We start from the raw sequence: 12,197 nt of genomic DNA on the forward strand, positions 1-12,197 counted from the left end.
TTCTTCATCGATAGCATCATATTCTTCTTTGTTACTATTTACGATGCTTGTTTTTATTACTTCTTTGTTTTCGTTGTTGGTTAAGCGCCAGGTTGTAAGTGAGNTTGTCATTTTTTNTTGTATATTTATTTTTGGTTTATTGATGTCAATTAGGACTGCTTCTGCAATTTTAAGATGCGTGTAGTTGCTGTTCTGGTATGTTACTTTGGTGTTGCTGTCGAGGATTTCACGGCTAATTGTGATTGAGTGTGTTGAGTCCAAATGAGATTTGATAGCACCACTCTGTTTATGCATCGTAAGCCTTCTAGTCAGTGAGGTAGTAGTAATCCCGATATATGAGTCATGTTGAAAGTGAAAAGGAACAACGTTTACCTTTCCTCGATGTGTTGGTCACCCGTGGCGAAGAACGATTCAAAACCGCGGTCTATGTCAAAGAAACGAATACAGGAATTTGTTTGAATGGACAAAGTGAATGCACTGAACAATTTAAAGACAGCACAATAAAATCATTTGTGAACCGGGCATTCAACACTCTTCCGATATTGAAAATCGCGACGCTGAATTAAAGAGGGTCACTAACCTGCTTGTAAACAATGGATATAAGACTTACTCTATTGAAAAGATTGTTAAAAACAAATTACTACACAGCAATAACCTTCCTAGTACCAACAATCAAGATAACGATATCATCTTGTATTACAGAAATCACATGTCAACAGCATACAAGGTAGATGAAGCTATTCTTAAGCATATCATCAATAAAAATGTCACACCAACCAACCCAAATAGTAAAGTTAAACTCCGAATTTATTACAACAATAAAAAGACGTCTCACCTAATACTGAAAAACAACTGCAGTCCTAGAGATAACTCTGAGTTAAAGCGTAATCACGTAACATATGAATTTAATTGCCCCTTTGACGGCTGTGCACGTCAACATGACTCATATATCGGGATTACTACTACCTCACTGACTAGAAGGCTTACGATGCATAAACAGAGTGGGGCTATCAAATCTCATTTGGACTCAACACACTCAATCACAATTAGCCGTGAAATCCTCGACAGCAACACCAAAGTAATATACCAGAACAGCAACTACACGCATCTTAAAATTGCAGAAGCAGTCCTAATTGACATCAATAAATCAAAAAAAAAATATACAACATAAAATGACAACCTTACTTCCAACCTGGCGCTTAACTAACAACGAAAACAAAGAAGTAATAAAAACAAGCATCGTAAATAGTGACAAAGAAGAATATAATGCTATTGATGAAGAAAAGGAGACCAAAGAAGATGTCCAGCCAATTAAGAAACCTGACACCTAATTCGCATCAAAGTTCAATTTTACAACACCAAAGTTAATTTTTACAACGTCAAAGTTAATCTTGACAAAGTCAATATTTCCATATATATACCCAAGGAGCACTGACGATGATTCATTCGGAATCGAAGTATGGCCTTATTTGCAGCATGAATTCCAAAAATAAGTTTATTTTGAATTTTAATAAACTAAACGTTCACCAAAAAACTTTAGTTAGTAACTTTTTTAATCGAAAAAACGAACTACAAACATATTAACGCCAAACATTCGGTAGAATTTATAGAATATTGTAAAAATTATGGTCTATTACCAGCAAATATATATATATATATATATATATATATATATATATATATATATATATATATAGGGATACCTGTATTTGTGTGGCCAGTTAATTTGAAGACAGGAGCTGGTGAATCGATTGTGTATCCATTGATGGTGTGGTCATTGCTACCTGTCAATATGACTCCATGTGGATACTCATCATCTGGCGGCAGGGTGCACACGCATGATATGAAGTTCTCATGGCCCCCCATCGACATTCCCTCACGATACATAGATGTCGATCTGGAAGTTAATAAAAAAGACCTGCTAATGTATTTAAAGTTAGTGTGTATCCGGGAAAATCCAGACATGTCCAGAATTTAGAAATCAAAATTAATTTCAGAAATAGTTTTGAGAATGATGAAAAATAATAAATTTTCAACTTTTATAACACCGTGGGAAAAAATTATGTTGATAGACTTTTAGAGATATTTACAATTTTAGAAAAGTGTATTAGCAAATAATAAAAAACGGCATCTACATAATATACATTATTGAAAGGGTTGCGATGGCGGCCACAAATAAAAATATTATTGTCAATGAAGTTTTATACTTTTGAACCAATAATTATTCACAAATAAATAATGATATAATTTCAAAAAACTCTGGAGACTTCTTCACCTCGGGGGAAATATTTTCTGCACTCAAAATCATCAAAAATGACTTCGAATCGTTAAAAATACCGATCTCAGAAAAAACACTTTCCGGCAAAAAAGCTAACAAAAAAAATGCACATACAACACGTATACATTTAATTTTTAGTGAAACAATCAGTATCAGACAAAACAAATAAAAAGATCATAATTACTCATCAGAGACCCAGACTCTGGCTGTGATATCTCTAGATACTGAAATGAAGCTGGATGGAGGATGGTACAAACTACACAAACCCCTCACATCTTTTTCATGCCCAAACAGCGTGCACCTCAATCTATAAGGCTTGTGACTCATCTGTAAAACGGAGATTTACATTATTCTTAATTATTTTACTCAACAACAACTGCTGTTGCAATGAGTGAGTTTGAATACAAAGAGATCCCAACCTATTATATGCAATCTGTTTAATGCATGGTTTTCATGCATAATCATATGCACTGTTTGTGTTTATCATTGTTACCTCTGAAGCCAGGGCAAAATAGAGATTGACCTTTAACCTTTTTTTAAAGCTCAGAAAGATTGGTGATGGAATAGACTTCAAATTCTAACTAATTATAAATAATCTAACAAACATATTAGTGCTAGACTACTGTAAATAGAATAGAAATCCAAGTCCTGACTATGACACTATGCCATGACTATGGCAAACAACTTTTTTTAAAGACTAAGCTTAAGCTTACATTTTAATTTAACTAACATTATTTGATCATTATCATCTAGTAATTAAATTAACAAAGTAACTTGTTAACTCAACACAGTAAAATTCTGTTAATATTTTTAATTATAGGTAAAAAACAATTAATTAAACATGCCACAAGTTTTATGTTCACAAAAAATTTTTTTGTACTTAAGAAAAAAAAGAAATAAAAAATACAAAAACAAAACATAAATTAATAATTAACTAACATTATTTGATCATTATCATCTAGTAATTAAATTAACAAAGTAACTTGTTAACTCAACACAGTAAAATTCTGTTAATATTTTTAATTATAGGTAAAAAACAATTAATTAAACATGCCACAAGTTTTATGTTCACAAAAAATTTTTTTGTACTTAAGAAAAAAAAGAAATAAAAAATACAAAAACAAAACATAAATTAATAATTTAATATTTAACTTTTAATTAATAACAGTGTTATTATAACACTAATAAATAACAGCAGAGACAAATATAAAATATATGAAAATGAGAACATTTAGAGCTTTCATGTCAAAACATCAGCAAAACCAAAGCAATGAACGCTGGTGAACCCATTCAATCTACAGCTACTGGACGATGGCCCTGTTCAGTTTGTAAAGCTGGTGTAGGTAACAATTCAATCAAGTGTCAGCAGTGTAACCAGTGGTGTCACAAACGTTGTTCAAAAATAATTGGTACTTTATCTAAGGTGTCCAATTTTGTTTGTCCTGCTTGCATCAATCCACAACAACAAATTTGAAATAGCAATGTTTTTGAAGCCATTAAGGTAGAGAAAGTCACATCGTTTCAATATCTAAGGGATGTTATAAATTATACTGGAACAGCTGAAGTTGCCGTTTGAGCACACATACATGCAGCCTGGAATAAACGGCATCTCGTTGTTTCTATATTGATCCCACTAACACTACGATCAAGACTTTATAAATCTGTGATATGTCCGGTCTTGTTATATGGTGCAGAAACATGGCCAATGATAACCAAACTGGAACAACTTTAACGAACCGTATGAAAATGCTCTAATGGATGCAACTAAATAGTCTGAAGGACCACATCAAATCTACCAAAATCCTGCGTCGTGCTGGTTTAGTTTAGAATATTAGATACTATATAAATAAAGGAATAATGCCATAAGGTTGCATAGTCCTGGTCGCAAACAATTGAGCAAGACATGAAAGCTCTAAATTTAAATGAAATGGATACAACTGATCGTCTAATTTGGCGCAAAAAGTTGATGGCAAAGAAAACAACATCCTACTTTAGGAAACTGGGTCTCTGGACACTAAACAGAAGATTAATTGATAAATAAAATAAAATTATTGAAGTTGATTGATAAATAATAGAAAACCCGAGAGTAATTCAAGAGTCTAGTTTTTGATTCACAACATTTTTAATTGCATTTTTCATTAATCAATCACCTGATTTTGATACTCTAAACTCGGATGGACACGGTTCAAACAAAATTATTTTAAAAACCAAAATGACTTGAAAAAAATTAAGCTAAAAGTGAAAGTTGATTAATAATCAGTGCTGTGTTAAAACAAAGGTTTTGTTGAGATCGCTACCTCACACCTCACTTGAAATAAATTATTATTATATACGATATCATTATATTTTATGTTATATATATATGAGTTTATAGTTTTGTATGTATAAATAATTATGGAATTATATATATATATAAATATATATAATATTTTACATAGAAATTTTAAAATACTTGAACATTCTGTTTATTTTAGTTATTAAAAAAAATTTAATTCCATACCATAGATTTGCATATAATTTCAGTGTTTGTATTTCTTTGGCCTGGTGTCGTATAAATCGTATCGATGTTGTTGTTGTTGGGTCGCCCTTTCTAGACGTTCGTTCAGGCGAGGCCCAAGCCAGTTTGCCACTTCCACCGGGTTTCTTCACAGATCTATTATTTTGAGATGTGTGCGGTTCTTGAGGCAGCTGAACAGATGAGGGACATCGTCTGGTTGTTGGTGGCAGAAAGACAGATGTTGTTGAGCCCACTGTCGATTCTTGATTTGTAGCTGCCGTGATAGATGCTGTAGCCAAAGCGGAGCTGGGTTAGGGTCCGTTTGATTGTCCTGGGCAAACTTTCTTCAGATTTATCTAATTTAAGGTTTGGTGGAGGCCATCCGTTGAGCAGCACTTGCGCCATATATGACTCCGAGGCGGCTTTGGCGGCGTTTCTATAAAGGATGGATGAGGCAGTTTTTAAGGAGGCGCAATCGATGGCAACTGGCAGCACTGAGTTTACCGTCATAACAATCCTCCGAGAGTTTACATTATTTTCGTAAATTGTCAGGTCATCTTGTCCGTCGCCGTCTGGAGAAGGATTGGAAATAGTTAATGGTTAAGCTAACGGAGAATTGTGACTTATCTCGTAAAGCCACGGCAATTTTGATATTTTCAAATCTTATTTTGTAACTTTGGAACTCAACCATTTGCTTCATTTCAATGACGCAGTGTCTGGGCTCGTAAGATATAATATAAAACATAGATAACACGAGATTGCCATTCTTTTCTTTTCTTGATATGTGGAGTTTTTGGACATTCACATTCAAAGGAAAGCATTCATTTTCCAAAAATTAACAATGGATCTAAAAAAGTTGTCAATCTGATTAATCTGATTGACCAACCAACCAGTCAACAAAAGGTTAAAAATATGTGTCTTACCGTAGTCAATGCTTCCTGATAATGATGAACGCGGCTCCTATATAATAGGAGGAAATTGGTAACATTAACTTTTTTAGTTTTCTTTATGGTTACGTATAAAGAAGGAGTGTCATCATTTGCATCGCATTCAACTGTTCTGCTAAAATATAAGCGTAATTTTTTATATAATTCACACTAGGAGGTAATTGCAGTGGCGTCCTTAAAATTATTAAAGCCCGATGCGTTAATATTTCTCGCCATTGTGTTTTCACTTGATAAGATCGCTAGACCATTAAGTCTTGCTTGACTCATTGCCGAACCAAAGTAGTCTAAGTTTTAATCAGCTTCAATTTCAAAAAGCTTCTTTCGCAAGAAGAAATTGAAACGCACATGTCAAAAAATCTTTACAGCCGAATATAAGCTTGAAACTGATTCATGTAAATCTATTTCTATCATATAAGTTTACCTTTTCGGAGTAGACCATTGTTTAGCATCCTCTTTGTCAACTTTACCTGCTTGAAGATGACGTCTTAAACGTTTATATTCATCAATAATGTCATTTTCTTCAAGTTCCTCATTCATTGGGTCTGGATTTAAAAACAACATTGTTTGTAACTATATTATGTATAAATAAATATATTTAAATATATAAATAAAAAGTGAAAGAACAAAATTTTATCTATATAATTATTAATGAAATTATTTATTTTAAAATTTGTGTATATCGGCTTTTTCGAAGGCCCCCTTTTAATCGGAGGCCCCCCTTTAATCGGAGGCCAACCTTTAATCGGAGGTCCCCTTTTAATCGGAGGCCCGGGGCGTACAGCCTTCCCGCCGCCCCTCTGTACGCTAGTGGGTAATTGTAAGATTATATTAATAGTTCGGTACTTAATTGTTCAAAAGTGTATTATTGGTGTTGTTTATATATATATATATATATATATATATATATATATATATATATATATATATATTGTTTATATATATATATAATATACCTACACAACGTATCAATTATTCGTGTTACTGTTATATCAATCGATACATTTTTCAATTAATTAAACATGAGAACGACCACAACAATGTGAGCATCAATGACTTTTTGAAAAAACGTTATTCAGAAATGATGTATCCGTTTTTGAACGGATTTATTTATCGAGTGGTATTCCGGTCAGAAAAACAAGAAAATATCTTCAGCAAGGGCGGTGTTCAACATTGTACATGAAAAACAGCATGTTCTTTAACGCCTGACGACTTTGATAAAACATGCAAAATAAAAACATAAAATGTAGATAACAGCGTGAAGTAGTGAAAAACGGTTACTTATATAAAATATATTGAGTTTCTTAGTTTTTTTTTAATAAAAAGCAATTAAGTAGAAAAACTAATAAATAAATTTTATAAATGGTAATCTCTTAAAGGTGACACGGAAAAAATGCAACTTGTCGAGAAGTGAGATCGGCTAATCATTTTTGACAGAGCCATTTTTACACCAGCCAGTAATAAATGGCAGTTGACGAACCATTGAAAAAAAATTATTTGACATTTTAAAAAGATATCTTCAGTCTAAAGTTGGATGGTGACAAAACCATGGATATAGTATATATATATGGACAAAAAGTTTGAATGCCTAGACTGGGTAGTTACAAAAAAGATAATATTTAGAGAATTGAGAGACAAATTGAATCATGCATTCAGTCGGCATCATCTTTCGAAACTCTCCTTCCTTCGGCCTCCTTAGCCGCATAATATTTATGCCGAGTAAATTTTAAGTTTTTTGTAAAGCACGACTATACATTTAAGCACTAATTAATGGCTTGTTGTTTTTCAATAAAAATTATTAATATAGTAAAATTAAAAACCTAAGACAGCATTTATTAATTCCTTTATTTAATTAATCTAATTAATAAATATATCTTCGTTTTATTTTATTTATTATCTTCCCTAAGTTGAAAATTGACTAAACCCATATATATATATATATATATATATATATATATATATAGAGAGAGAGAGAGAGAGAGAGAGAATATCAATATATAGGTCTAGTCAATTTTCAACGTATATATTCTATTTATGATATATTCTATATATATGACTTAACCAAAGTATCAATAAATTTCAATGTCGATGTCATAAGCATTTTCGACAGTCAACCATTTTGTTGTAATTACTTGAAAATTTAGCTAGGATATATAGCAAATATTTTTATATATAAAAACACAGTTTTAATTCACGAAAACACAGTTTTTTATCAAAAGGAAAATTATTGACATAAAATAATGCGATAAGCAATCAGTTGCCAAGTATTTCCAGTTTTTGGCTCTCTGCCGGTCAAAGTTGCTTAGATTTGCGCTTGATACAATTTAATATTAAAAAATAGATTAATACTTGATAAGCTTCCGATTTTAATAATGTAATTTGTAGTATAAAATATTTTGTATTAACTAATATTTGTTTGTAATACAATACAATATATAATGTAAGCTAATTGAAACGGTAAAGTAATTAATCCGAAACCATTGAATCCTCGTTGAACTTAATTTTATTAACTTAATTGACTGCAATATTTGATCCGTTACGCATGGAGTAAAAAATTATATTAAATATCTGACCTTGGTGTTTTATTACTTATGAAATCTCGCCATTGATGAAGGTGTTGTTTTGAACAACTATTTATCGTGTGTTTTTATAAAATCAATGTAAAAATAGTTTATCCGATGAGACTATCTAATCATAAGAATTTCTGACAAAAGTAGTCTGCGGACCTCACCACACATTACTGTATGGAATCAGGAAAAATATAGGAAATGGCGGTTCTTCTGACATATTCTTGAGGATTCAGAACCTGTTGTACATAATGTTAGTGATTATCACCGGCGTACCGAAACTGCAAAGCACCGGAACGATAAAACTTGTCCCCGCACCCATTTCCCTATGTTTGCATATTAAGTCACCAGTAAGCAGTAAAAAACTTTTATGTAAACGAAGTTAACATGTAATTTCTAATGACAGTACCGTTTTCTTAGAGAAAATTGTTTCGTAATGTTGCACTCACAAAGTTATCAATGACATTCAAAGTTAATTGTTTCGATCAACTTCATTACTCCATTACTGAGCAAAGCAAAATTATGGAAACGAAGCTCTGTTATAGGCTAAAATGAGCCCTAGTCTGCTGAAAGAATCCTCGCAGAGAGTTTCTCGTTATAATTTCGAAAATAGTAGATTAGCCATTAATTTATCAAGTAATCATTGAAACAAAGTGTGAAGTTATTTTAATATTATTCGTAAACATCATTGAAGTTTATGTGTTACATAACATTGAAATCTTTGTTTTCGTCTGCAATCTTACGACTAAAAACCTATTCATTGCATATGAATCTAACCATTCATATATTTGCTTCTGACAACTGAATGACGTATCATTTAAATAAATAGCAAGCAATTACGCTGGGAAATACTTTTATTCGTAAACGCAATTATGAAAATGGCTTCAATACAAATGCACAAATTTTCTATGGTAATTTTTTTTTTACTTCTAATATTGAACCATTTTCACTATTTTTTGCAGCATCATAATTGCAGGCATCGTTCATCTATCTCATATTATCAATTTAATTATGGACTATTTTAAAAATTGCTTCAAAGGAATTCCGTAGCGGTTTTCAATTACTTCAAAATTTTCATATGCGTTAAATGTTATTCTTTCATGTTTAATATTAAAATATTTATTCTTCATTTCAACATTTCGTAAAGTAAATGATGAAACCCACACACACACGCGCGCGCACACACACACACACATATATATTATTGAAAAAATTGTTTAAACTCTCAAATGTGCAGTCAATAAAAAGGTAGTACATTATTTCATAAATAAAAATATTTTCAATGATTAAATAGAGAGCCCACGGCAAAGTTTAGCATGTAGAACAGGGAGCAAATTTTCAATTATCTTAAATTGTTTATCATTGGAGTTCAATTAGTGAATGTGAAGTTACCCAAAATCTCAATGCAGTTTAAGGACTGGTCAATCAACTGTGAACATGATTTTGTTCCTGCTAGTTGTGAAAAGCAACAGATGCCACTCTACATCACTTTTATCCGATAAAGTTGGTAAAATTGGACTTTGCTGCGGAAAGTTAACTGTTTTCTAAGGCTGCTTGTGGTAATCATGTCTTTTCAAAAAAACGGTGTGCTACAACGGCGCATATCCGAGGCTTTTTCGGTTAGCAGTCCCAACGCCTATACTTTTTGGCATCTTTTTTCTATGCTCCTTTAAAGCGCCTTTAGAGACAACAGCAAGGGTGTTAACACCCACACTAGGTCTGATAGCAAGCTCTACAGCATGGCTCGTTTGTGTGCAAAGAGAAAAAGTACAGGACACACCGAGAAAGGATTTAAACAGCTTTTTTACCTGTTTTTCCAGTGCAAGATGTTTGAGTTAACTATTAAAACTCAATACTGTTGTTCAAAGCGCGTAGACCTCTCTGAAAATCACCATTGAGAATATACACTGCTGAGGTTGTAAAAAAAACTACTCATCTCAAGTTTACTGTTTCCAGCTCATTGATTGTGAAATTAAAAGCAGCTACAGTTATAGCCATATTTAACCATTAAGTGTGAAACAACTATAGCCTTACTAAAAACACCAGATTGCGTTTAAAAATGTTGTTAGCTAGGCCCTCTCATCTGCGGCAGCGAGACGTAGACCACTTACGCGAGACATTAAAGAACTAAACCGCTTCTATTGCGGATCAAGTGGCAGGATATGATTCCAAACACCGAAGTTAAATAGTTTCCATGCAGTTCTCACTGAGAGACGTTTCAGATGGATCGGCCATGTTAGGAAAATAGTTGAGGAACGCGGGACAACAGGATTTCTGCAGTGGAGTAAAGAAGGATCGCGTTGTTGTTAAGGTTTCAAGATTTCTACAAAAGAGATATAAAGCAATGCTCCATTGACGTCAACTCAAAAGAAAATTTGGCAGATGAAAGCACAGCATGTAGAATGGCATCCATATATTCATTTCATAATATTTATCATACAATAAAGTTCAGGATATCTCTACATACCCTTTTTGAATATTTTTAATTAACAACGGTTTGTGCTAGTTTGTGTAAAAACAAAGTTTCGGATTCAAGATTTTGCAGTGAAGTGAATCGCGTGGGTCGCGTTGTGTCTGCGCTTCTTCGTATAAAAATGGGTCTGCGTGAGTTATTTTTAGATTGATTTAAAAAACGTTTTTTTATAATATAACACAACGTAATAGAAAACTCGTATAATTAATTAAAACACAATCTTATTATTGATATAAATTTTAACAATATTTCCCATAATGCATTATGAGAAAAAGATCATTTGTATTTTTTATTCATATTATAAACATGTAGTGATCGCGTTTTATTAATTATTTTTAAAGTTTGTAATCTGTTAGATTCGTGCACGCATATGCAATGCATACACAAAATATGTACCATTCATTATAATACAAACAGATAATATGATTAATATAATTGAAAGCTAGGCTTTGTTGTTAACACCGCATTGCAAACTAGCTGGATGTATATTTATTTGTATAGGTATACATTGACGTACATTATATATAAAAACAAATGTATATATACCTATATATAACTTTATATGAATGCATGTATATATATATATAAATATATATATACCGACAAGTATGAATGTATTAGTGCATGTGTATCGAAAGGCATGTACGGTTCGAATCGAACTTGGCTGTTTACGTATTTCTGAGCTGTGTAGGTTGCTTGCTTAGAAAATTATTTGGAATTTGTTGAGAAGAGTTGAAGTAAACGAGTCAGTTCTGTCCAGAAAATATTATACAATTAGAATATGTCAACACGAGGTCCAGTTGGTTGCGTATGGATTGTTGTCACTGTGGTGGTTATATTAGCAGCTCTTGTTTGCAATCTGATTGCCATTTCAACAAATTTTTGGCTTAAGTCTAGTACTTCTTCAAAAAGTGATTTCCTGAATGTGGGATTATGGGTGGCCTGTTTCCACGATTATGTTCATACACATGAAACTCCGAGTCGAACATACAATGGCTGTCACGCCATCAACTCTGATTATTTTAAGGACTTGCAGCATTGGCTCTTACCACGTACGTATGTTATAAAAATATTTGTATTCATGTTTTAAATTGTACACTATACGTGTTTTGAAGCACTAAAAAATATATCTGGGGTGTTGGCGTTGTTAGAATTATATTAAAAATAAATCATTAATGATTAATTGAATTGAATATTTCAGCCTGGCTGGTGGTTTGTCAGTTCATGGCTCTCATTGGATTAATTCTGCTTATCATTGGTTCAATCTTTGCTCTATTTCTACTGGCCTGGATCTTATGTAAATGTATTTGTGGACAGGAAACTTCAAATGAATGTTGCCAGAGATGTCTAGTTTATACAACTCCCATCATAATGTTTGTTGCAAGTAAGTTTCTAAACAAACAACTAAACAAATCAATGATTTAAAAAATGTTAATTA

At 32.3% G+C, this 12,197-nt stretch overlaps 3 protein-coding genes across 3 annotated transcripts in view; 1 reads left to right on the forward strand and 2 right to left on the reverse strand.

Moving 5' to 3' along the window:
• The window catches only part of HELRODRAFT_67216 (hypothetical protein), a gene marked incomplete at both ends in the record, with an annotated part of 9,530 nt that extends 6,925 nt beyond the window's left edge, over positions 1-2,605 (reverse strand). Inside the window, 2 exons of the mRNA XM_009024296.1 lie at positions 1,704-1,897; positions 2,463-2,605. Coding sequence (XP_009022544.1) covers positions 1,704-1,897; positions 2,463-2,605 — 337 coding nt within the window. The remainder of the gene's footprint in view (positions 1-1,703; positions 1,898-2,462) is intronic.
• Positions 2,459-7,162, reverse strand: HELRODRAFT_162762 (hypothetical protein; the record flags this gene model as incomplete). Its single annotated transcript, XM_009024866.1, has 5 exons — positions 2,459-2,605; positions 5,280-5,347; positions 5,666-5,735; positions 6,459-6,526; positions 7,120-7,162. 5 exons carry the CDS (start codon positions 7,160-7,162, stop codon positions 2,459-2,461), a joined length of 396 nt encoding a protein of 131 aa, XP_009023114.1.
• A 4,378-nt stretch (positions 7,163-11,540) lies between these two features.
• HELRODRAFT_162763 (hypothetical protein) overlaps positions 11,541-12,197 on the forward strand; it is a gene marked incomplete at both ends in the record, with an annotated part of 1,260 nt that continues 603 nt past the window's right edge. The window contains 2 exons of the mRNA XM_009024867.1: positions 11,541-11,811; positions 11,961-12,143. Coding sequence (XP_009023115.1) covers positions 11,541-11,811; positions 11,961-12,143 — 454 coding nt within the window. The remainder of the gene's footprint in view (positions 11,812-11,960; positions 12,144-12,197) is intronic.

The sequence above is a fragment of the Helobdella robusta genome (assembly GCF_000326865.2).
Source record: "Helobdella robusta unplaced genomic scaffold HELROscaffold_4, whole genome shotgun sequence".
Classification (NCBI taxonomy): Eukaryota; Metazoa; Annelida; class Clitellata; order Rhynchobdellida; family Glossiphoniidae; genus Helobdella; species Helobdella robusta.